This window comes from Gymnogyps californianus, chromosome Z (genome assembly GCF_018139145.2).
Source record: "Gymnogyps californianus isolate 813 chromosome Z, ASM1813914v2, whole genome shotgun sequence".
NCBI classification, from domain to species: Eukaryota; Metazoa; Chordata; class Aves; order Accipitriformes; family Cathartidae; genus Gymnogyps; species Gymnogyps californianus.
This window is the reverse complement of record NC_059500.1, coordinates 23,848,605-23,876,010: the sequence shown is the minus strand read 5'-3', so window position 1 is coordinate 23,876,010 and position 27,406 is coordinate 23,848,605. Positions and strand designations below refer to the sequence as shown.

General features: G+C 37.0%; 1 protein-coding gene across 1 annotated transcript; it reads right to left on the bottom strand.

Annotated features, from left to right (window-relative positions):
• Nucleotides 1-27,180, bottom strand: PJA2 (praja ring finger ubiquitin ligase 2). Its single transcript, XM_050913163.1, has 9 exons — nucleotides 27,160-27,180; nucleotides 22,369-22,569; nucleotides 17,919-18,993; nucleotides 14,082-14,267; nucleotides 12,444-12,629; nucleotides 10,145-10,256; nucleotides 4,277-4,391; nucleotides 3,853-3,974; nucleotides 1-2,638 (listed from the first exon to the last, which is right to left on the bottom strand). Exons 2-9 carry the CDS (start codon nucleotides 22,565-22,567, stop codon nucleotides 2,507-2,509), a joined length of 2,127 nt encoding a protein of 708 aa, XP_050769120.1. The 5' UTR covers nucleotides 22,568-22,569; nucleotides 27,160-27,180; the 3' UTR covers nucleotides 1-2,506.
• Between the last annotated feature and the right edge of the window lie 226 nt (nucleotides 27,181-27,406).

The window sequence follows — 27,406 nt, the reverse complement described above, 5'->3', positions numbered from 1 at the left end:
CTTTTGAGTATGACCTAGCACATGCTTTTTCAGACACCTCATTAGAAAGAATTTTCATCTGCTATTTCCTCAGATTAGGAGCCAGGAAAGATCTGCAAATAAGATCTCTACATTCACATTAAAAAAAAAAAAGAAAGAAAAAAGAGAACATGAACACTTTTCTTTTAGGCAGCTGTTTAGAAACAGGAAGAAGTCAGAGCTGAGGCCAGCAACAGATAACGAAAGAAGGAAAAAGCTTCTAGCTTAGCTCTTGACACTGCTGGTTAAGTCTGGAATCAAAAGCTTCTAGCAAGAGGATTTCCAAATCTTGCCACAGAAGTTAGAGTAATTCTCTTTATAAAACACTGTGCTTAAGAGATTAAATGAAGGCCAACATATTGTGCCGTTCCAGAGAGTAAAAAAAGTATAGCCTGACTAAAATACCTGTAACATTTGCTGCAGGGGGAGCTATTGAAGAACAAAATGCCCTAACAAAGAATAATTTTGATACTACTAAGTCCATCATTCTGGTGTTTTTTTTTCCCCTGCAAGCAATACAGATGTCTTCATTTCCACTTTCTCTTAAATCTACATACATCCCATACACACCTTAGATAAGCTTTAAAGACTGCATTACTGTTTTATCGTCTGGGGTAGCTGGTAGCCATGGATGAACCACTCTCCACAGCACTAGTTTGTAATAGAGATGTGCAAGATTATAGCACTTCCTGGATTAGTATGAATTCTGCTGGTGAGTATGCCTAGAAGTATATGTTCCTTGTCATGTTTCCCCAAATCCTACTGATGCCTACTTCAGCAAATATAAAGTTTTAATACAGGAAAATAAGCCAGCAAGGAGCTACACATCTGCCACTTTTCACCAGTATCCTATTGTTTTGGCTTCCTTATACTTTAAGTTTTGGAATTACATAATTGAAAACCTCAGGAGCAGACTCATGGCAACCGCCACCAATTCTTTATTCTGCTGCAGTCCACAAATTACACTGCAAAGTATGTCACACAACTCAGTATATCCCTCAAACATGAATATTACTATCTTCTACTGCTAATAAAAGAATATATTAATATTTGTAAAGACATGAGATACTACGATGGCAGTCATAATCATAACTGAGCAGCCAGCAAGCTACTATAAGATTATTAATTTTTAATCAATCACTTTTCCAAGAGCTTAATTCAGCTTAATTTCAAAGTTACTGGAAAAATCTGTAACTGTTTTAGGAGGGTTTGATTAGACCCTTCATCTATTATTCCCATGCACAATTTTAGGAATTGTGTGTCTATCCAATGGCCACAGAAAAGTTTTTGTCCAGCCGTTAGTACACATATACACATCCAAATATTAACTTTCTGTCCTGTAATGATTAACTCCACATCCCTTAAAGTTTTTTGCATATACTGGAGTATTATTTATAGAAATATATTTTAGAGACTAGTCTTTTCTCCTTTAAAATATCAAGTGTAGCATAACCCACTGCAACCAGTGCAAATATCAGAAACATTACTAATTTTTAAATTTCTGAAATAACTTCACAACAATTATCCTAATAGCCAAGTATTCAAATGTATTTTTCAATTAAGCATGTGAAGTTTCTGCTACCTTTTTCAGACTTAAGACTCCAAGAGCCAAAAATATTTTAACTATATCTGCATTAGAAAGCAACTCCAACCCTGATATACATAAAAATAAATACATCTTAAAAAGAGCGAGAGCATGGACACATGCAGGAGAGACTGCAGGAGACCTAATCAGTAGAATGCAATTTAAACACAAATTGAAGGAACCAGCTGCCCAGCTCTTATAGATGCAAGTTCCTAGAAAGTTAGAACTTCAACATTTGAAGTTCCATAGTTCATATACTTATTCAGGACACAGGCTTAAAAACGGTGCTAGCATTTATACAAAAAACCAAAACCAGACAGCAGCAATTTAATAGCACTTCTGACATTAGGAAAAAAGTTTATTATGGAATAAACTGGTAAGAAATATTGTTCCATTATGCAATTTGTTTCCAGTGAAATCAAATTCTACCACTGCCGGCATCACAGAAGATCTTCACATTTGATGCAAATATGAGATATCAATTACAGAGTCACTCAGTGGCACTAACTTTGACAAAAACAAATAGTTCAGTTATATTACATAAAACAGATTATAAGCGTAACTTTCATAAGCTGCAACTGCACTGCAGCTGCACGAACTTGAACAAAGTGCCACATTAATTATGTTTTTGGAAAAATTTATCATAATACAAGCTTTAGACATTACAGTTACCAGCAACATTCTTTTAAGAAAAAAGGCTGCACATTCATCTAACTTACAGTTTGAAAATTTAAGCTATTATTGTAAACCTAAAGAGTTTAGAAAGTCTTGCATCCTCTTTCTAAACTAAAATATATAATATAGATAGTATTTTACATACTTTGTACATAATTGTTTTCACATTGTAATTAAACAGGCAAAATTTATATTTTTATTTTGGTGGCAAAGATTTAATTTCAGACCCTAGTTTGAAGCTCCTGTAGCACTGTGAACAGAAGATGCTGAATCATGATCAGACAGAAAGGAAACAGTGGCAGCAGCTGCTTCAGGAAGCACGGGTGCAAGCACATGACGACAAACTGGGCATGTTCCCGACTACAGAAAAAGAGAAAAAAAAACCCAGGTCATCTGCACAGTTTGCATTCAATTCTATTGAAAAGCTAAAGGTTATTATTTATGAAGTATTTAATGTCTTCACAACAGCACCATCTCAAAGTCAAATTTGACTGGATAGCTACCTGGAGGTAAGAGACAGCTAACAATCTCAGAAGAAAGCTTTGTTTTGCTTTTAAACCAGTTACACAGCTGATACCTCAGGCTTTCTGCAAGGTCTTCTTCAAAGAATTGATTTTATAGGTGGGAATTTTTTTTTTTGAGGCAAGGATTAAAAATAAACTAGGTACAGCCCAAATCTAACAGGAAGTATTTTGTCCTAGTTTTCAGCAAGAGCAGTTTACTATGACAGCAGAAAAAGGCAAGACATATAATACAAGCAATATCAACATGGTAATCAACACTATCAAGGTAAAAAAAATTATAAACCCACCAACAACCCATGCTAGAGGTGTTCTGATCTGATCTCCCTAGTCTGAATCAATTAATCTTCCTCTTGTACCTCTTGAGGAAATAATGTGTTACACTGTAGGCTCACTGAGAACTAGCAAGTCCAGGCTCATACTGTGTGTAAAGGAGAGTGCAAGTGCAATGAAAAGAAATACCAATTCATTAATTACAGTTCTTTTAGTCTAGCCTCAATATGATGCAAGCCTTTTTAAGACATTTGGAAGGAAACTGATTACAGATTATGAAAATGAAATCTAATACAATACAGATTTACTAAAGGCAAATTTTTTAAATTAATCTACAAGCATTCTAGTATTTCTCCCACCAACCTTAGCTGCCACCATAAATGGGCCTGACATTCTGACAAGACAGATCAGATCCTTTGTTCTTCTCAGAGAAAACCAAGCCATCTTCTTTACTTCAAGGTATGAGTACAGTAAAGAAAGCTTTTCTTGTACCAAAACAAGTTATAACTCATCCATCTCTTTCATTCTTACTAAAAGCAGACCATGTTTTTTCTCACAGAAATACCCCCTCTATTCAAGAAACTGCCCTTCAGGTGAGTACAGATATAAATTACTTTCCTCACTTGCACTGGAATTTGGTTCTATAATGCATAAAATTAACAGCCAGTTATTTCTTGGTATTTCATCCCACATTTTCAAGAAGTTACAAACTGTTCTTCCCAGGAGAATGCAAATACTCAAAAAACCCCACAAAAACTCCACCAATCCTGTAGTACTTACCTTCTGTAACCAAAGAGTTACACAAGGTTTGTGAAACAAATGATGACAGGGTAGCTCTGTTATGATTTCATCTTTCACATATTCACTGCAACAGATAGTACAACACTGCTCTTGACCTACACCTATGATGAAGAAAAAGCATTATTATTATCTTGTTTTACATCTAAGATGAGCTGAAATTAAAATACATTATTATCAACAGTATCACTAATGATTACAAAATACAACCACACTTACTCAGTAAAGATTAGTTTTCCAAACTGACTAAAGTTATATTCAGTCTGATTCAAGATTCAAAAGCTCTTAGAACAGCATTGCCAGCTGCACAGTAAGTATGTTTAAACACTGCATCTATGGCATTACAGGAAGCTAAATTTATTCTTATAAGCTTTGTGGAAATTAATTCTTAATTATTTTTCCATACCATCATGGTCATCTGTGACGATAATCTGTGGCAGACAATCTATGGTTTCTTTAGTAGCTGGTGGATGGGCCTGTTCAATATCAAATCCAAGAGACTCCAAATGTGCCAGAGCAGTCTGAAAAGGGTGAGCAGAGACCAAGTTCTCTTACTCACAAGTGTAACATTCCATATAAAAACAAATAAGCAAGAAAAGGAATCCAATTCTAATAGTATTACTTTCTTAAATGGAAGTCTGTCAGAGTAAACATTACATCATTTTTATTTTCGTAATGATGAGATGAAACTGAAGGTCAAAACAGCAACAGCTTGGTTTTTAAGCCTTCTTAAAGCATCAGGACAGAGTCAACTTATTCGCTAATGAACATTTGTTCATTTTATAAAGTTTCAGAAAAGGCAGCAAGTCAAAAATGTAATAAAGCTTGCTAACACAAAACTGTCATTACACTTCACTTTCTAAAAATAAAAGCCTCATTAATGTGTTTCCTGGCTTCAACTATTGAATTACTCAGGTACAAACAAAAATATTAAGCACCTTGGCTACACTACCAATGTAAGCTTTCAGAAGAAAGCAGGATCCATATAGATGTTTCTCATCTGAGTGCTCTGAAGTCATCTCATTTGAAACTTAAATTTTTCACCATACAAAATCTTTAGGACTCCAATGCTACAGCAGGCAGATTTGATGTTTACATCATACTTTCAACCCCATACGACACTGGAAGGATATCCAGTAGAAAAAATGCAACACAGAACTCAGATTGGTTATATTCACTAAGAAATGTACTAGATATACCTGTTTGAACAGCAGAACAAACTGAAACTGAAGAGCCAAGAACACAGGAGCACTGAGTTCATACCCTGAATGAACTAGTCACACCGCTCAAGTACAACTACTTACTGCTCTAATCAGCATGAAAATTATTTATTCTAATGGCCACAAAACTCCCTTGGCAAGAAGTTTAAGATAACCTGACATTTTTGTAATGTTGGGGGTACAGAACTAAAAAACCCAAAAATATACTAGAGAAACATTGGATTATACACAAACATCTTCAGCAGTCTTTCCTCTTAAACTTTAGAGAAAGTTACTAGAGCTGCAGCCTGAAAACATGTCTGCACTTTTATCGCAGTGGCAAGGTAGCTCAGACAACCATCCCACCATAGATCTAAACTAGCAGGTTTACACCTACATTCAAATGTTTGTGGCAGTAGAGAGATCAGTATGAGCTAACAGACAAATATTTACTGCCACACATATTCGCATCTGGAAATCTCCTAATTTAAAGGAAATCCTGGGAGAGTTACCCCTAGTGCAGTATGCAAGTCCACCTGCAAACAGGTACACTCCTCCAATTTAACAGCTTAAAAACATTCAATTCTGCTACAGCAGACAATACTGCCTTACTAACATTAAGATGATTTTAGTATTTGTAATGGTATTTTGCTACAGCTACAATGGTCTGAGAATCATTTGTAGGTAAAAATACTATGCTTAATTAGATTAACTACTACAGCTGGAAAAATCAGATAAGATCCCAGGCAGGTAATATTGCATCCTTCTGTCTATGTGTCAAACCTCTCTGTCTATATCCAGTATTAGTACTCTCAAACAGAAAACAATTCACAAAAGCATTGTATTGTTTGCTTTTGAAAGCTACATAAAAGAAGCATCACAGACAGAAAGCCTCACAATGACTCTGATACTTAAAACCACATCTTCAAAACCAAAGCAGAGCAAAGAAGTGCCTGTGTTACAACTTTTGTAAGATACCTTTATAAACTTCAAAGACAGCTTTATTTCCTTCCTCTTATTACTTGTGCAACTGCTTACTGCTCCATGTACCATAAACCAAATGCTGGACACTGCTAAAAACAGGAGAGCTTACAGGGGGTTTAGGTCTTCACATCTGTGAATTGGCACAGGAAATATTCATAAATGAAGTCACTGCCACTGCAGAGACAACCAACCTGTTCTGTACTGCTAATGAAGTAAACTAAACACTCCCAGCTAAGTAATTTCTTTAAAACAAATGGAAGTAAAAAAAAAAAAAAAATCGCACATACAGGTTATTACATTTTAGGATCCCAGAGTACTATAGAACATAGCTTATTAAAAAAAATATTTAATATATTCACTACTTCTCCCCTCCAAATGTCGCAATTAATTGGGATAGATCTCGGCCCCCCCCCCCCCCCAAGATACATGATAATGCATCCAAAATTCAAGTGTCACACCCCTTTCAAGTGTTTCATAGCTACAGCAAATCAGTTTGCTGGATAGAGAAATTTTCGGAAAATTTTCTGAGCTATAATAGACTCTCGTAATAAATAATGTTGTTATAGGTGAAAAAGATCTGGTTAATGAATCTACTATTTTAGACAAGAGAATTTTGGGAAACTTAAGGAGGTGGATTAAATAAATCAGTAACAGGTTGAATAAAGTCACAGTCATTAGACAGATTATTAATGATGTTATAATTAAACTCAACCCAATCTGTTCATCAAATCAGAATAATACTTAAAGCTGGTCAAAGCTCAGACCTCTCCATTACAAAACCTCTGGTGCAAAAATACTTATTACCAGGAAGTAGATGGGTTACTTTTTAAACTTGAAGCAAAAGCAGAGGTATGGTGCACCCATAAGGTAGAATCAGACTAAGCAAGATTTAAGTAATAGCTGTTTGCCCTAAAGCCAGATCTAAATAATACTAAAATAACATAACTGGCAACACGTAGCCTGTTAGAAAGCTGAGTATAAACATATAGATAATATGTAACTGCAAAGTGGCAAACAAGCTTGTGGTATAGTTCAAACAGAGAAAGAAAACACGCATGCAAGCACTAAGATCTGGAAGGTGAGAACAAAAGTTGTAGAACAAGCAGGAAGGGTATCTGTGAAATCTAATCATCCTGCAGAAAAATGCCTAGCAAAACCAGTACAAGTCCTGATCCCCAAAATAAGATGAACTATGTCAAGAACTGATGAAATCACTCCTTTTACTTTTGGGGAGAGGGATGAGGAGCACAAAATACCAATCATGAAGAAGAAAGACAACTAGCTTCAATTCTTACTTCCCTCAAAGAGCTCTCAAGCTTGATCACCTTGACCTTAGTTACTAAGATACCCCTCACAGTGATCTCTAGCTCCCTACTTGATACATATATACAGTTGCAACAAACTACAGAACAAAAATTGTCATATTACAAACATTTTCCGTACACCCTATAAATGGAAAACCAGAAATGGCATTTTCTAGCAGAAAGCAAAGACATTTTCAGCAATCTCTTACCCAAACTTGAAAACTTAGTTCAGCTTGGTCTTTGTATCACAAAAGAAACGGATTTTTTAAAAAGAATTTTTTTCCCCCTGAAAATGCTGTATGCCACACTTTGGGTAGCTAAGCAAAGCACTGTAACTGCAGTACCAAAGAGGAAAAGGCTTTGTAACACTGAGATATTTACTATTTCAATGAAAGATTTTACATTTTAAAATCTGTGGAAAACAGTTCTACGTCTTCATATAGAATTGTCTGACAATCAGGAACATTGTGTTTAAAGGCTGTTCTGAACGTCCTTCCAGGAACACAAGTTTCTAGTCTATGTTAATCCAGTCAGGGACAGTGTCACTTCATACCTTATTAAGAGATTACACCGGACTAGCCATTTACAAGTCCTATTTTCTAGAAAGCAGAAGACATTATATCCTGATCCTGTCTACATCTTGCTGTGGTCATTAAAAGATATGATCTCAGCAAACAATTAAAATTAATTCTGGATAGACAGACATTACAGAGCCTTTTTTTGCTCACTTTCTTTCAACTTCCAGAACTACTTGCAATATCGCCTAAGAGAAATGTTGAACAGTTTTGTGTAATCCTTGCTCTTATTTTCTGAACAATTTTAGTAACCATTTTCATGAGGAAAGAGAGGTGCTGTATATATTCTGTTTGAGATTTGGAAGAAATATTCAGAATTCTTACTCAAAACCTGTGTTGTCCATTTAGTCACAGTCAATACAGCTGTTCCTTTTATTACTTGGTTACAATTTTCTGCTGACTAATTCCAATTATGCCAGACTTCTATACCCACTGTAAAATTTCAGACACCCAACTGCTAATTTCAAGCACAAACACTATCTAAGAGAATTGGCTTTCCCTCTTGTCCAACATCCACAGTGACCTATACCACAGGTACCAGAGAATAACTACCTTTGTAGTCATCTACCTGCTTGCTAAGTGTGTTCAATGACACTCCATTCCTGGTGACACTAACATAATTACAGCATCTTCTCAGTCAGCCATACACATAGCCACCTAGGATTGCTTTTACAGGTCAGCCTGACAAGAGTGCACACGTTTCTTCTGACAGAGTAACTAGGGAAATGTGGTTACACAGTAATGAGAAAGAAAAACTCAGAGCCATAACAACCTCAGTCTTCTCTTCAAGTGTTAACATACAGATTAAAAAAAAAAAAAAAAGAAAAGATGGGATTAGTTTCCCCTCTCTACACAGATCCTCTTGCTTTGGTGCAAAGGAGGAGGTCAACTGCTTCTGTAGTTCTGTTCTTTTTGATGTAGTGAGAACCGGCAGCTACCACAGAGACAAGGAATTTTCTCTATACAACTTCAAAATACTGCTTTTATAGTAAGGATATCAATAGACCTCTGACACATTAATAAGCAGTTCTGAAGTGTCTCCAGATGAGTAATGCTAACAAGAACCTACACAGCTGGAGAAGGCCCTACGGTACTTGATCATGAATAATGCCGACCTCCCATATACCTTGGAGGATGCACAACACCTGGAAATTGAATGAATGCCAACTTCCGGGAACAACCCTTCCACCCCCTTGGAAAATCCCCATGAAGTTTATTCACAAAATCATTAATTTTGCACATATCCACAGAAAAAAATATTATCTATGATTGTTCCACTGTCAGCTTTAGAAAGCATTTTAAAGTGTCCTTGGTATTTTGTCTGCAAGCACACTATGACATACAGTATGCCCTGTTCACCCCTTTTAACTAAGAGCTAGTAGTCAAACTGCCCTTTGCTGCCCCTAAACTTATGTCACACAGAAAACATTCAATTTAATTGTTGTAACACCATATTATGTGTCTACACATCATCTAACTCTTATTTTGACAAATACCCTGCAGGGGAGATTTCTGGCAGTGCAAGAATTGTCGCATTGCATCAAACTGAATTTCAGCTAGCTCCATATTCACTCTGACAGTGACCAACATCATGTAACACAGAAAAGACAAAGATCATAACCGTGCTGGTTCTCAATAACAAATGCTCCAGTTTATTCAAAGTTAGACAGATGAAATGAGATTAGAACAACGTGAAGATAAAAGGCTTTTTTGCTTTTGGGTGGTTTGGTTTTTGTTTTTTGAATTTAAAACACATGGAGTCAAGACAGTCAAACACAGAAAAGTCTTCTACTGAGGAATAAAAATATGAGACATCCAATTGTACTCTTGCAAAAAAAAGTTGGGACAATTCATAAGCATAGATCCAGGTATGAACTTTCCTTTGTTATGTAGGGAATTTGGCAACATTCTTTAGAATAGTTTAAATGGCATATGTTTATACTGGTAGAAATCAGTATTTATTTCCTCTTAAAGGAAAAAAGATACATATTCTAAAAGGGGTAGCACTGATCAATGACTTCTTGCACTGCATCATTTAAAAGAACTTCCAACATTTATTTTCAAGCTTGCAGACTTGAAAGTTCAAGCTAAAACAGGAAAGTAATTTTTTCCCTGATTCTCCTGATTTTCAGATTATGCTGAAAAAGGATTCAATAATAAAAACTTATGTCACAACGTCACTGATATAACACCACCAAGAATATTTTAATACCTCCATAGCTTGCTGTAAGCGTCCCTCTAGTGCCATAAATGTGAGAAACTGAGGATCCACATAAGGAATGGCTTGAGCAAGTCCTAGGCCATCACCAAACTCATCAAGTAGTCTGAAAAACATGAGTTTGAAAACATGGTCTTCATTTCAAAGTAATTAGTAACAACATGAGGGCTGGGTACGTCAAATTACTGCACATCACCTGTCAACAACTGCGTATACTCTCATGAGGTGGTTGTGTTGGGTTTACTTTGGCTGGCTGCCAGATACCCACCCAGCCGCTCTCTCACTCCCCCACTTAAACTGGACAGGTGTGTAAATAAGACTAAAAGCTCATGGGTCAAGATAAAGACAGGTAGATCATTCACTGATCACCAACACAGGCAAAACAGACTCAACTTAAGGGGGAACCTTAATTTAACTGAAAGGTTGAACCAGATGATCTTTTGAGGTCACCTCCAACCTAGGCTGTTCTATGATTCTATGAATTTATTGCCAATAAAAATGGATTTGGATAGTGAGAAACAAAGACAAAAACTAAAATACCTTCCCCTTAGACCTCCCTTTCTTCCCAGGCTCAACGTCACTCCTTCATTCCTGACTCCTCTATATCCCCCTGCCCCAAGCATGGCAGAGGGACAGGGAATGGGGGTTGTGGTCAGTCCATGGCAGTTCCTCTCTGCCACTCCTTCCTCCTCACACTGTTCCCCTGCCCCCGTGTGGGGTCCCTCCCATGGGCTGCAGTCCTTCACTAACTGCTCCAGCATGGGCTCTCCACAGGCACAGTTCCTTCAGTAAATACCTACCTGCTCCACTGCAGTCTTCTCCAGGGGCTGCAGGGGAATCTCTCCTCTAGCACCTGGAGCACCTCCTCCCCCTTCTTCTCTGACCTTCGTGTCTGCAGAGTTGTTTCTCTCACATCATCCTTACTCTTCTCTCTCACACTCTGCTGTGCAGCATTTTTTACCCTTTCTCAAATACTTTCCCAGAGGCACCACCCTACCGTTGGAGCCAGCTGGAACCAGCTATGGCCCACACAGGGCAGCCCTGGCCTCTCCTCATAGAGGCCACCCTGCAGCCCCCCTGCCAGCACCTGCTCCCAGTACAGTGGTACACTCAAGACAATATAGACTTCAGAAGAACATGATGGGAGCTTTTACTGCTGACTACTCCAGAGTAAAAGGGCACACAGTTCAGCTAATAAATTTTGTATGTATGCTATTAAGCTTGTTTTACAACTAGTGTTCAGATTTCGATTACATCGTGTGTCACAGTTCATAGCTTGGCAGCTGCTTTGAGTTCTGCTTCCAACATTCAGAGATCAAATCTTAAAATGGGCACAAGCAAAATCACGTACAGATCTGCGTATGCTCAACAGACAAAACAGACTATTAGAGAAGCATCTTCCTTCCTATTCTGAGTAATGAGGAAGCTTACCAAGGCTAACCTCCAACACTTAAAAAACAGGTTTTGTCCATATCCTACAGTTCCTTTGCTAGCTTGCTGCCTGGCACTGTAAGAACATGTGCCTTACTTCTAGCTTGGACTCCCATGCATTAGTCCCTGTTGTGCTTTTTCACAATATAACTTCACAAGGAGAAAATACCAATGTTTTTGGTATGTCTATGTTGTAGTTTATAATATTTTTAATAAGCAGAAGAGAGCGAGCATTAAGTCTCTCACTGGAAAGCATTCTCTCTAGCTCACTCTTTAAAACAAACGCATTATACTGTTCTAGGATTAGGCTGTGCAAGTGGCTCTGATCACTTTCCTCCTGGTATTTGCAGAATTTTTGTAATAAATATATTGCAATATTCTTCAGTAATCTAATGACAGAAAATTGAGTGAAGCATTCAAAATTATGATAATATTAGGTAACCATATGGCATTTCGAAGAGAAATAAAATAGGCTTATAACATCTAACTTAGACCAGTTGCAAAAGAGCAATTATAAAATAGCACTGACTTGAATGCTGATTACATTCATATTGCTTTACTTTTGTTATACTTCCACTACACTTACCATCTTGAAAATTAATTGAAAAAATACGCCCATCCCTTGAATATTTAGTGCATCAGAATTTTCTCAGATCACAGCCTGATTTAGCAAATCTACATCCTTTTTCTCTCGTTAGAAGAGACATAGCACCTGAAGTACGTTAAGCCTTAAAACTGTGATTATTGGCCTTTGAAGCAAGTGCATACTGATAGCCATGAGTATTTTTGACATCTTACACAAAAAGCAAAACAGTAAATACAAAACCTCTGAAATTAATGCAGAAAACTATCAAAGGCATACCTCCACTCCACATCCAGGTCTTCACTCACACTGGAGTCATCCTCAAGGTTGTTATTTCCATCCAACAGGAAGAATCCAGGATGCACAAAATCACTAACTGGATCATTCTCCTCATCACTGCTACTTTCTACTTCTTCCCGGTACTGTAACCAAGGAATCTCTCCTTCCTCCAATAATGTCTGTTCCCTTCAAATAAATAAATGAAAAGCTAAAACTAAAAAACTAGGAGAATTTACAAACACATGCAAGCAACAAAAGCTACACATATTACAAAGGCTAAAGATGCATGTGTCCCAGACTGCAGAGTCCCAGATTAGGAATTTAGCATTTGCTGTAAAAAAACCCAAGAAACTCCCAGGGTTAGCAGCTCCAGACTCAGAATCTAGTAACAACCATGATTCTACGGCAAAATTATTTGTCTAATGCTCAAGGCCAGCAGTACACTAAGTAGCTTGCTTTGCATTTTCCCTAGTATAGGCATATCCCTGCCAGGGCTAGTAAATTTGGTACTACAGATTTTCTTATTCATCTACAAGTTCCTAAAGCCACTAAAAAGAAAGGCTCTATTGACACCCTGGAACAGCCTTCATGGGGAACCTTGGCCTGAATGCAAAGACATACTATTTGCAAGAGAAACTATTTGCATAAGGAGAAAGACTCTTCTCATTCCTGGATTTTCTAGAGAAGCACAAGTCACCTGGATGTTTAGAGCCACAGGGCTGCAAGTTCCACTGTCCTTATCAAAGGGTAAATAAACAGGAATCATGTTAGAAATGGGCACATTTGCAGGCTGTTCACATAAAAGAAAGCTAAAGAGTACACAGCTCCATTGTTGTTCTGAAACAGATGAGTTTTCGTAATGTTTTCATAAAGCCACACTAATTCTCCAAACCTCAAGAGACAGCAACACTAAAAAAGCAGTAACAGCAATTTGGACTGCTTGGTAATAGGTACTGTCTACCCAAGAGTGGAAGAAGCTGAAAGAACACTTAGGCATGGCTTGTTGCTTTATAAAGACCCAAACTAAGAATATAAGGTCAATATTAGATGCTTAGAATAAAAAACTTTCCTTGGCTATTTATAGCTATAAATTTTGCCTTGCAACAAAGGCAGATACATTTTATAAAGTAAAGTACTCCATGACTGGAAAAATAAGTAAGTTCTCAGCAAGGAAGTAGTTCAAGTTTACTTTAATCACTGATAGGGCTGCAGAAATAAAGAGCAGCAGTGGAATATAAGAAGCGATAAAGCAAAGAGATAAACAACTGCTTTGCAAGGAGTACTAAGCAATATCAGAAGATGTGTATGTAACATATGTCTTTACAATGAACTTGCCTAACCTGGCTTTTTACAGTTGGTATATTGAACCCATTATCCCTATTGATACTGCATATCAATGTCCCCTTGTTATTTCTGTATCTTCCATAAAACAGAATTGTTTGCATGACATGCCATTTTTTGCCTGATTTGAAATACATGCAACCACTCAGATTATTTTGATGTAGGCAAAAGATTATTGCTAGTATAGTAACTACTTTTAGAATTGATGTTATTCTGTGCAGTGTCATGTGGATACCATGTTACTGCTGATGTCAGAACTTTGAGGAAGTTAGCTAAGAAAATAAAACAAAACCACACCCTCCCTGGAAACAGAAGTCTGTGTTCTCCTCTTCTACATCACTGCTGCTGCTCTGCACTTCAGGCTCACATTCCTCCCTGCCTGGGACGGTCTCCCAGCTCTCATCACTTGAGGACTGGTCTTTTTCTGTAGCAGTAAAATAGGTAGGCACAGCTGTAGACCATTCTCCATCACTGCATTCTGAGCTGCAATTTAAACAAGGCAACGGGGTGTGAATTTAAACACTGCATTAGGGGAAAGAAAAAACACACAAACATTCTGTGATTTCCTACTTTTCTATGAACATTGCTCTCAATATAGACTATTTTTTTCTAGGATAAATTCATTTTGTACTATTTCTAGATGTATTACAAGGCAAGTATACATAAAGAGCTGATTAAAAAAAATGAGTTCCGAAGAAAGAATTCTGCCCACTCCACTTTGCAAAAATGTTTTGTTCTTCCCCCTGCACACTTGCAGAGTACATGAAACAATTCAGGAATATAAACCTAGACCCATTATACATATCTTTCTCCAAGCACACAAAGAGAAAACAGCAGCAGTGACACCGAGAACATCAACGCTTGTTTAACAAACAATAAGCAATGTAGGCCTTACCTCTCAGCCAAACAAAACGTAAAGTAAAAGCTCTCAACCTCTATGCCATATACAATGGTCCTTTTTTTTCAATCATACAAAGATACAATGGATGACTTAACTGCAAATTATATAATTCACTAGCCCAAACAGATGAATGGCAGGGAGTTTTTCAAAAAGAATTTGCTCAGCCACCACATAGAAAAGGGCAGTAAATAACAAGTTGTGGGCAGCTTAAACAAAATAGTGGTGTTAGCAGAATCTCAAGAAGGATGAACTTATCTACCGCTACCTTTGGTAATGCCACTTAGAAGGTTCACTCAATACTAACAGTGACAGTTGACACCTACCAAAATTCAAAGTATAGTCAACTAGCTATGTCACTTCAAAAAGTTATAGAAAACTAATAATATGTGAACAGCAAACATGCTTAATAGAGCACATCTTACATAGCAATCCACAACACCTGCAGCTCAGTTTTCAATCTGCTAAACCCAGTATGTCTATGTGTATCAATGTTATCTCCCCACCTACAAACTCACTTCAAAGAAACCCTCCTTCAATCTATTACAAGTTCATGCGAATAAAACTTGCTATTTAATGAATTACAAGTACTTTTGAAAAACTGCACATTATACACTGCAAGTTTTACAATAATAAAGAAGATCAAGACACATTATATGGAAGCATTTTAATTTGAAGCAGGAATATATTTTTCCATCACAATTTTGACTACTAGGGAAAGTGATGGAAGTGATAATATTCATTAACTTTGGGCTATTTTAAAGGATTACTTTACAATAGAAATCCTATCCATTAAGAAATTCTGATATGCAGTCTAATGTATCTTATATTGTACCAACTAAAGCTGAATACTAACGTTTTAGAACCTTGGGGGTTTTTTTTCTTGTTTTTTTGTTTTTTGATTTTTTTTTAAAAAAGGTTTTCTAAGCATACTGTAAGACTAGCCCAAATTTTCAAATCTCTTATTTTAGTTTTCTCTATTTTACAGTCCAGGAATGATTTCCAACACAGTCTATGATAATATTCCTATGTTGTTAGTCAAATTTGTTCTTTTTGAAGTTTATACACAAACACTAATTCAAACCAGAAAAGAGGATATGCCTAAAGTCATTAATACTGAACAAAGGAAGAACATTGAATGTGTATATTTCAAAACTTAGGATTTAATTGTGCCCAGTTCTGCAGAATGCAGAACATCACTTAATGGTTAGAGAGTTAAAGACTTGCCACTTGCCAAAAGCATAACACATTAACTTAGCATCTGCACATGGATTTTCTGAGAATAGCCTCTCCCCTGGTTGGACCGGCCTGTACTGGCCATACAATCCAAAACTAAATGGAGGGAACTGACAGATACGATCCTTATTCCACCACCCCTGCCCTCCGGGGACCTACCATGACCCTCCCAACTTATAGCATATGTGGCTCTAACAAATATGCAAGGCTCTCCTTCCCACACAGCTTCTACATGTTAACACCATAACAGCTGGGCACTTCCTTGAAGCAAAAATGTGAGGTGAAGGCCCAGGCTGCAGCAATCAGCAAGGTGAATTTCTCCCTGGGTTAGACATAAGTGAAAGTTGAGCTGCAGGATGTGGTTTGACACATGTCAATTCTGCTTTTTATGCAGCTATATATGTATATTTAAACATGTAATATGGTTTAACCCTTTAAACATAAAACTTTACCTTTTGAGAGTGGAAAAACATATTACTCCTTTGTACAGAGTAATCATTGACAATTTACTTAATAAGGGTAAGTCTTTTGAGGGTTTAGAACACAAATTATGGGTTTTTTTAAGTTAAAGAACACATATGCTTCCTGTTTAGTGGTTCAGTTATTGCCATCCTGACGAACATAGTCACCTTCAGATAAGCAATCTGTATTTCTCTTTGTCATGCTACAACAATCCATCACTTTGCATCATGGAAGCCAATGCTATAATTGTAAAATGCAGTCTATTTCCTCCATTGCACTTTAATCTCCTAGTAGCAGCATTTCAGAAGTGGAAAAGAAAAGATTATGCAGTAACAAAAATTTTCAAAAAGTAAACCTTACAAGGAAGGAAAGGATTCATTTGCAAGTCCATCTACATCTTTAATAAGAAAAAAACAAAATTAAGTCTACTACCCCATTTTACATGCCTTAAGGATTTTGTTCTCTCACAACTGGGACTCTGCAATATTTTAAGGACAAGAGTTTATGCAGATTAATTTTAATGCTGTTCTCTCCACAAAAGCAGTGGAAACACAATCTACTAAGCAGGTTAGCTTATGAAGCCTGATGGCAAGCACGCACACAAAAAAGCCACATAAACATCCAAAAGACATCTTGTAAAGAATGCAGTGGGAACAGAATCAACAAGATGAAAGCAAATGAGAATAAAAATAGGAAAAATCAAACAAAAGCCATTACAAACACTACTGCATTTACCATAAATGAATAGAAGGTTAGAAATTTTTTTTACCCTCAAGTAGCTCAGTTACATAACTCCAATTCACAGTGAAAAGTTCTTAACCAGCATTATATGAGTAAAAGTTAATCAACATAAGGTTTATCCAAATTAGTCTGCCTTCTGGGTAGAGAGCCCAAAACAGGAGGAGCCTAAATACTGCTCCTGTTGTCCAGGTTGGAGCCATTTGTAGATTTCAAACTGTATTCATTAATAGTTACTTTGGAAACGCCTACTAGTCTAAAGAACTTTCATTAAAAAAACAGGGATTATAAGCAATCCCATCAAGTTATTCTTCAGATATGACAAGAATAATTTCTTTCAAAAGGCTGGAGACAAGAACATACATAGGCTGTCACGCAGAATATTGACATTTGATGGCAAAAAGAACAAATTCTGAAAATAACAAGTCTTGAAGGGAACTTTGAAAGACCCATAATTTGCCAAAAACCACACTGAACAAGGTTTTCCTTCTCTACCCTCCATCCACTCAGTAAAAATAAAATAAAAATAAACAAGTAATGTTCCTTAGTGGTAAGATGATTTGACCCTAAACATAAGGAAAGGCTTTTTACATTACCAGAAGAATGTACATTACCATTTCTTTAGATGGACTTGAGGAAGGGTGAAGAAGAACTGAAAGGAAAAGTTGGCATCTTGTTATCTGATCATATTCTGAAATTGCTTGAGTTTTTATGTCCCATTTGCTAACAAATTATTCAGATTTGCACATTATTTACACAAAAGATTCAATACTAAAACAGATATAAAAATGAAATTTTACCTGTCTTTATCTTCATGGGACATTGAGAAGTATCTGCTACAGTCTTCAAATTCATCCCAGAAAGTGCTATCATCTAGAAGACTTTTTTGTTCTTGAGCTGCTGCATTTTTCCTTAGGTCTGTTTCTGTGTTCTTCTGATGACCTTCGTACTCTCTTGAGTCAAAGAACATACTAGAACTCATATCTTTTTTGCTGTTTCTCAAGGCACACTCAGCACGGCCTTGTTGGACTTCAGCAATTTCAATTCTCCTCCAGGAACCACTTTCTTCTTCATCATCATCAGGGAGAAGCTTCTCTCTCTCCAACCGGTTTGCAGTATTTTGTCTTCTTATTTTAGGTCTCACTACTAGCTCAGATGACTTTCCTTGGTCAGTCTTTCCATCACTGATATTTAATTCATTAGCAATTGCTATAGGGGTTCTGATTCCAACATCCACTATGTTTTTTATCTGCTGTGTTTCGTAATTGGCATCACTCAGGTTACTTTTTGGTATAGCTTGATCTTCAGCAGCAGATTTAAATGTCCTGTTGTTTGGACATGCCAAGTCTGAATCTATGCTAAAATACCTCAAAGGCACTGGTCCTGCTTCTTCACAACATTCTCTAGAAACACTGTGGTTAAGAGCAGACAATTGGGACTGTAAGTCAGTAAAAGACTCTATCCCTTTTTCTACCTCAGAAAGCATGTTACCTGGTGTTCCCTGAAATACACCTGCTCCTTCTCTTGCCAAAGAAAATTTGTCTTGAGCATCATCTTCCTCTCCATCACTGCTATCTGGCTCATAAGAGTCAATGTTTACAAAAGCAATTCCATTCTGACCATTCAAATCATTACTCCCTCCAGGCGCGTATTCTGCAATGTCCTCAGAATTTTCATAACTATCCATAAAGTTCCCTGAGATTTGGTTGCCTTCCAGACCATAAGAGAATAGAGAAAACGGTGATGCGTTCACTTCAAAAGGTTGGCTTGGTACACTTTGGCAAATGGGTTCTCCAGTTCCAATGTTTCCTAGCAAAGGCTTATCTAATAAACCAGAAGAAACTTGAACCAATGGACTGGAACCTACACAGAAAGCTGTAAGAAAGAATGCATTGGAATAATCAAAAACAACAGGAATATTTTCATCTACAACAACTGCTCATGAAAAAGAAAGGATAGTTCACTGACTGCAGTGCAATTTGACAAAGAGAAACATTTACCAGAGATGCAGTCATTCTTCACTAATATATTTTATATTCTCATTTATATAAACTAAGCATATAGAAATAGACTTAAATGATACAATTTCAGCTCAGCCTGCGATAGAGAAGAAACAAGTGTTAAAGGAACATGTTCATAAGCAGCATTTTTACATTGTTTATATAAAATGGAATTTTAAGATGAGAACAAGAAATCTGAAAAAAACACTAGAAGATTAAAAAAGCTACATTTCTTTCCGTAAGTTAAAAATTAGACTATCCATTCATTAACCGGTTAAATTGTGCCTCCTGCCACACTGAGATAAAGCCATTTATTGCTACTATAAATTACATACTAATAGCAGTATATTTTGTACATGCAGCTGTGAGTGCAACTCCTCATAAGGAGAAAATAATAGCAGGGATGAATGTAGAATTACAGTTAGTAGTTACTATCATCACAGATTCAGTTTGGTTATATTACACTTGAACACCTCTTGCATAAAGGGACAATAAATATCAAACACAGCAGCAAGAGTTAAAGAAGGTAAAAACATGTATACTGCTGCTACTACAAAATTAATGTTTAGTTCAAGTCATTCGTAAACTCCTAACCAAGGCAATAGTCCGAACTATTTTTGAACATGCAATGGCTTGCATAACTTGATGCAAGTACTTAAAAATTTTAAGTCAATATTAAGAGATTTAGAAACTTAACTACAAGACCAAAAAAAAAAAAAAAAAAGTGAGACATGCATGGTTAATTGAAGGGATTCCCTAGCATATTATTTTAAAAACAGGTAGAGGTAGAAATTCATGTAAAATGAGTGTTCCAGGGTAAAAAAAAAAAAAAAAAAATCTCATCTAAATAGCTAATCTATGCCTAGATTGGTGAATTCATGGCACTGAACTCTTATGAGAGCTGTGCCTCTCAGCACTAGGAGTCTGGCTTGCAGGAAGCAATACTGTAACATTACATTTTATCTAATTAAACTCTTGAAACTCCTTCACAAAATTGCTAACAGCTGAGGCTGGCAGGCAGGCCCCTCTGGAGATCATCCAGTCTACCCCTCTTGCTCAAGCAGAGTCACCCTATAGTAGGTTACCAAGGACCAAGTCCAGTCAGATTTTTAATATTTCCAAGGATATCTCCTTCTACCTATCTTCCACAGTTGCTTAGACATGTATAAGATGTCAAGCCAATCAGCAAGCAAATATGCAGCATATTTTAGGTAGCACCCACCCATCAAAAAATAAGTATCAACTGGGGAAAAACGTAACCTCGTTAAGGGAAATAAAATCAATCCAAAACATTTCTCAAAGATAATTTGAAAAGTCGTAATAAAAAAAAAGACCAAATATAAAAGGAAAGGCATTTTGTTATTAGACTTAATATAGAAAATGAGTCACTCTTAGAATTTATATACCAAGCAATTGTATTAGGAAAAAGGAGATAATACACTCTAAACTGCATATTTCTTATGACCCTTAAAATAATAGCATGCTCATTTCTGAGTAACTTTAACAAGAAAGGTGGTAGCATTATAGATACACAGTAGGAAGATCTCCACAAGTGTCAACACTGTCTTACAGGAAGTAAGCTATTAACTAGATGAAAGTGTGGAAAACGTATGAAGCAAAGACAACTGCAAAAATGTTCAAATTACAAAAAATTAAAACCAACCCAAAATGATCTACATTACGTAACAGTCTCCAAGAACAATGGCATATGACAGTTAAATTAGCACTATGCTATTATAAAAAAAAAAAAAAAAGAAAATTAGAAGAAGGCAGTTACAAAATAGTCAATAAAGGAAGGAGAAAAAAAATGCTACTTTATAGAATCATAGAATTATTTAGGCTGGAAAAGACCTTTAAGATTGAGTCTGACTGTAAACCTAACACTACCAAGTCCACCACTAAACCATGACCCTAAGCACCACGTCTACATGTCTTTTAAATACCTCCAGGGATGGTGACTCCACCACTTCCCTGGGCAGCCTGTTCCAATGCTTGACAACCCTTTCAGTGAAGAAATTTTTCCTAATATCCAATCTAAACCTCCCCTGGCACACCTTAAGTCTGTTTCCTCTTATCCTATTGCTTGTTATCTGGGAAAAGAGAGCAACACCCACCTCGCTACAACCTCCTTTCAGGTAGTTGTAGAGAGCGATAAGGTCACCCCTCAGCCTCCTATTCTCCAGACTAAACAACCCCAGTTCCCTCAGCCGCTCCTCAGAAGACTTGTTCTTTAGACCCTTCACCAGCTTTGTTGCTGCTCTTTGGACACGCTCCAGCACCTCAATGTCTTTCTTGTAGTGAGGGGCCCAAACCTGAACACGGTATTCGAGGTGCGGCCTCACCAGGGCTGAGTACAGGGGGACAATCACTTCCCTAGTCCTGCTGGCCACACTAGTTCTGATACAAGCCAGGATGCTACTGGCCTTCTTGGCCACCTGGGCACACTGCCAGCTCACATTCAGCCAGCTGTCGACCAACACCCCCAGGTCCTTTTCCACTGGGCAGCTTTCCAGCCACTCTTCCCCAAGCCTGTAGCGCTGCATGTGGCTGTTGTGACCCAAGTGCAGGACCTGGCACTTTGGAAGATCTGATGCTATATCAAACTTTTTTTTATCAGAAAACCTATATACTCAAGGAGATGGGACTATGTTTCTAATTCAACAAGCCATTTTAAATTTCTCTATGAAATCATTATTCAGATGCTAAAGTCACAAAAGACATTTTGGGAAATACTAACATTCAATATTCATTAAACAAGAAAGGGAAGTGGCCTGACTGGTATAAACAAATAAAAAGAGAAACTTTAAAGATGTTTTATAGGGTTAAACTATATCCCACTGTAACTACACTACAGTTGACAAAGACAAAACAACCTGGGCCATGATACGTCCAATATTTCATAGCCTAGTTCCAAACAGAAGGTTAGAATAGGTATTCTCTTCCAAATGTGATTTATAATTCGATTTGAAGACAAAATAATTTGAATTATACAATGTCATGGTAATCTAGTTGGTTAGAATGCATTAACTCATCCAGGAATGCCCTTCTTCAGGCAAAGTTAAACAGCCTGATAGGCTATAATTTTCCTTCATGCTAAGTTTCACTCTATAAAGCCATACGAAATGTACTTTACACGTGTTATCTAAGTGGCTGCTCTCTTCCCTTCACATTTCTCTATGTGCCTTCCTCCTCCACACCCAAGCACCCCAGTTTGCAATTAAATGGCACATACATAAAGATATGCACATACATAAAGAATTCTCCTTCTGAACACCTTCCAATTCTAATCGTTCACAGTCTTCATTGTGTTGATGTCCATCTCCGTCTTGGCTATTCAAAGATGGTCTAAAACTGACATAGGCATGTCTTCTTCCATATCGTCTACCTGTAACAGTCTGATATCCTCCTGCTGGTTTGGGCCAGGCAGGTTTGCCAGCTTCTTGACCCATTGCTACATGAGATTATGGAGGAAAAAAAAAGCCAGAAAGACTTGTTAGACAACAATAAGTCTTTATGATTTCGTTCTTCTCCAACACTTTGATATAACTTTTTTAGCAAGGAATTTCCCATTTCTCTAAAGTCTTAAGCTTCACTAACAATACGATTATTAAGAACCTGAAATGCTCTGGGCATATATATTGTAAAAGCACATAACAGAATTTTCATCTACACTAAATAATATTGACAAACACTGATCTTGACCCCATCTTAACACGTTTGCAGTAAATAACAAAGACCTTATAAAAAAAAATTAAAAATCAAGTCCAGATGTCACGATATTTTTTTTTTTTTAATGTGATACACTTCTGCACATAGCTCTGACACAACACATATGTCAGCTTGCAAAAAACATTTGCAAGCACTATAATGGAGAAGCCTTCAGGTAATGCAGCACAATTCAGCCAGCCCTAGCTAGCTTCTCTGTGATGGGAAAAGTACAATTAATGAAATCACACCTTCTAAAACAAAAGCCCCAAGTCCCAGGGAGACGGCTTTATTCTTTACACTAGGTAGTATGTTCAGGCATGGCCATACAAGGCAATTGCCCACATATGGCTCCTATTATTACAGCGGTATGCCACATTAATGGATCTTAATGCTTTTACCAAGAAAACATGGGATAAGTAGTATAAGAAAACTTGAAAAACAGTGCGGGAAACCTGCCAATACTGTAATGAAGAGAGATTTTAATACAGCAGTAGTATCAGCTATTCATAATCTAACAGAATGGTTCATGTCCAAAAGCTGTTGCTTGTACAAATGCAATTAGAAGTTCAATATTTCAGATGTTGTAGTGGCTTTTTCTGTGTCCCTCTAAGTCACTTGTAATCTTTACTAGATATGGAATTAACAAAGTAGCTTTTCTGTTCTTGAAACTCACCAAACTGAAAAGGAGACTTTAAAGTCCAGGAAGATAAAGTTTGTAACCATTAACACAGAGTTTTCTGAACTTCAGAAAAATAAGAAAGCTTTTTTCTTTCCTGGCTGTGAAACTGATCTCTTCGCTACCCTTAAAAAGAGAGTAACTATATGCAAAGACACCATTTATTAGCAGTTATTTTATGCAGCTTCAAGTAGAACTAGTAAGGCTGGTAGTTGCAGTATGTGGACTGCCTAAAAGATAAAACTGCGCACATGTACCAACTATCAAAGAGTCCAAGCAGGTTTTTTTTTTTTCCTTGTTTGTTTTTTAAACTAGCATCACTATTGAAGCTGTCGTTTTGCTAGGACTGACATACAGGAAACTAACTGTTGCTGCCTACCTAACATAAATCATGAAAAATAAAATGCAAGGAAAAAAATGAAATATTTTTCTTGGGGCTGCACGCTCAGAAATCACATGATCCCTTAAAAGCTTTAAGGGAGAAGCAAATAGAAGAAAGCTACCTATTTTAAGCTACAGCTTCTAGTAGAAGCTAGTCTTAAGAGCTCCAGACACATAATGTCCTACAAGAATTTGGTCTACAATTGTCAGCATGGCAATTCTGAAAACACTTCCTAGCAATCTGCACTTCAGTCAAATTTCTGTGGAAAAAATTCAAATACTTTCTGCTTGATCTTCCCAACAGAAAAAAAAAAAAAAAAAAGACAGGAACATAAGTAGTATAATGACAGTGGAAGATTCAGGGCATCAGAAAAAATGCAAGTTCCAGGAAAAGAAAAATAACAACTTTTTCTTTCAGCCTGACATGGAAAAAAAAAAATAAGGTAGGAGTAAACCAAACAAAATTACACTCACAATAAAACACCTGCCACAAGAGTCTACAATATTACTGTTTCATTCCCAGGTGACTTGACAGCAACAGTGAAGATACTTGCAGTGCTTAAAATTGAAAGGCAAATATTTACAATTCAATTGCTTAAAATTGCAACATCTAAGCAAATTATAACATGAGGAGTCTTTTATCTAATGCTGTCAGCTTCACTTTTTGTTATCTTTAGCCAATTCTAAGAAACCATTTGCTACAAAAATGTTGTGCTATATCTCAGCACATTATATCTATGGCTCTCAATCTCCCTTAAAACATGTAATCCTAGTCACGTCTTCTTTCCACTCTTCTTCCCACACATGAAATCTCTCCAACCATAGCCCAGTTCCATGAACACTGCAGAAGTCCAAACATGTCCACCACTACCTGCAATATGGTGATACTGCTTATTTCTACAGACCTGGGATACAACTCAGTTGAACCTTTGCAGAAAAAATTAGCAGGTATCAGAGGCTTTTTTCTCATCTATCTATGAAGCTCTATGTAGTTTGATTACATATAATCTTCCTTGAAAGTATTTTCAGGTATTTGTCCAAACCTGCCCATCCCACATTAAACAACAGAAGCTAAAATGATTAATTTGTTATTAACTATACTACTCCTGCAATCCTTAGAAAGGTGAAAACTCTCTACCATCTTTGCCAAAAAAAGTCTCTGCAAATAATGCAAGAAAAAGGGACTGACAATTAATTTTCTTAATTAGTCAGCCAGTTAATACCCTTACTAAGTCAACCAGCAAGTTGTTTTTATTCAAGCAAGCTCTGACAATTCTTAAATTTCCACTGATTATAACATGGCTGGTTAGCAGACTGCCAGAGGGAGCTGAAAATAACCAGCCACATCCGAACTTGCAGAGCAGAATCCAACAGTTAGATTAGTAAATCAGCACAGCAACAGAGAAATCTGCCCTCGAACATGATAATACAAGTGGTTGAAACAGAAAAGGTAAAAATACAACATAACTGCCTAATTCTTAATTTTAGTTTGTTCTCTAAAACACCAGTATTGTTCAAAAACAGATGTCCACTCAAGAGAGTCAAACTCTCTGAATGAAAATGTTTTATTTTTTAAAATCGATGTTCACAGCATGCAAAATCTTTAAAGCTGGGTGCAATGCACTACGTTTTTTGTTCCAAATAACTCTCTCACATACAGAGTATCTCATCTTGTATTCAACTGTTTGTAAAAGATACATCACGCAGTTACTCTTCTGCTTTGGGAAAGATTTATTGGATCAATACAGTGAAAGCTTTGTTTACTGAAAGTTTGGCTGGCACATTTGGTTTACAGGAGAGGTTAAGTTCTACCTAGATACAAAATATCTCAAAATAAGAGAAGGAGCCATGCATTTATTTGCCTACATGCCTAAAATGGGCAGCATTCAGGCATCTGAATCCAGAGACCAATTTATAAGAAACCCTTCAGGCAATCAAGTGCCTGAGACACATAATATCCTCTCTCAGGTCCTTCTTCCAGGCTAACCCAACCTTAAAAGCCGTCCCAAGTGTTTTTCATCACAAAGAGGGGAAGGGGGGTGTGTGTGTGTGTCATAATTTTCTGCTGCAGAAGGTGTTTAACTAGCTTTTTTTTTTTTTTAAGACATGCACAGTGAGCTTCAAATATCTCTAAGTATTTTTTTCAATCTTTTAATAACCCTTAACTTTTCCCCCTCTTCCTCCGATTTCTCCCAGCATTCTTAAAACACCTGTATGTATATTCTGGTTTCAATCTCACCAACACTTGCCATAGAAGGAAAAACAAATCTCCTTTATCCTACTTAGCTGCTCTTTTTTCTTTTACATCTATGAATTACAGAAACCATTATCTTCCACAAGGCAAGAACAGGGTCTCACATTCAAGGTTTGAAAAGTGAATGCATGTAATACTAACAAAACTACTGTTTTCTAGGTTACTGTCTTCAAAAAAAAAGTCTGCATTTACTCCCAGAAGTATATGAATGTATTTGGCTGTCAAATGGGTGAAACTTAAAAACAACTCACATTCCTGACACCCTCTCCCCTACCTGACTAATTCTAAATCATAATGAAAGCATATCCCTGATCAACTGAGAAAAAAGTTGCAGGTAAAAATATGCACATTATCTTTTAAAGTGTATTATCCAATATTCTTTATCTGTAACCAATATTCTACATCTCTTTCTTTCCTGCAGGTACTGAAAGCTTACAAGAGCAGATGAATTAAAAAGAAATTTGAATTAGAATGGAGAATTTTCAGTTTTCTAAGCATCACTGCTCAGGTTGGTGGAGAGATTACTCCATTTCAGTTAGCAGAAGAAAGGCATGGAACAATCCCCACAAGGTAGAGGAATATTTCAATAATTTAAAACAACATATTACTGTCACAATTTCCCTCTCTTGTTGCTATGGGCAGATTAACACTGAAATTCTTTAAATGTTTTATTATGCTCACAAGCTTCAAACTACATACACTGGCAAATTACCACTCAAAACAATGAATACTCAGTTAGAACTTACCTTCACTGGCTGGGATTTATCTAAACCTCAGAAAGCCATATGTCATGGTCTAACCCCGGTAGGCAGCTAAGCACCACACAGCCGCTCACTCACTCCCCCACCCAGTGCAATGGGGGAGAGAGTCAGAAGGGTAAAAGTGAGAACACTTGTAGGCTGAGATAAAGACAGTTTAATAATTTTCTATAAAAGGAAAAAAGAAAATAATAAAGAGGAAAAGAAACAAAAGCAAGGGAAAAGAGTGATGCAAAAAAACCCTAATTGCTCACAGCAACCCACCAATGCCCAGACAGTTCCAAAGTAACAGCAGCCTGGCCAACCTCCTTTCACCTCACCAGTTTTACTGCTGAGTGTGATACTATATGGTATGTAACATCCCTTTGGTCAGTTGGGGTCGGCTGTCCCAGCTGTGTCCCCTCCCAACTTCTTGTGCACCCCCAGCCTGCTCGCTGGCAGGGCAGCATGAGAAGCAGAGAAGGCCTTGATGCTGTGTAGGCACTGCTCAGCAAGAACCAAAACAGCCCTG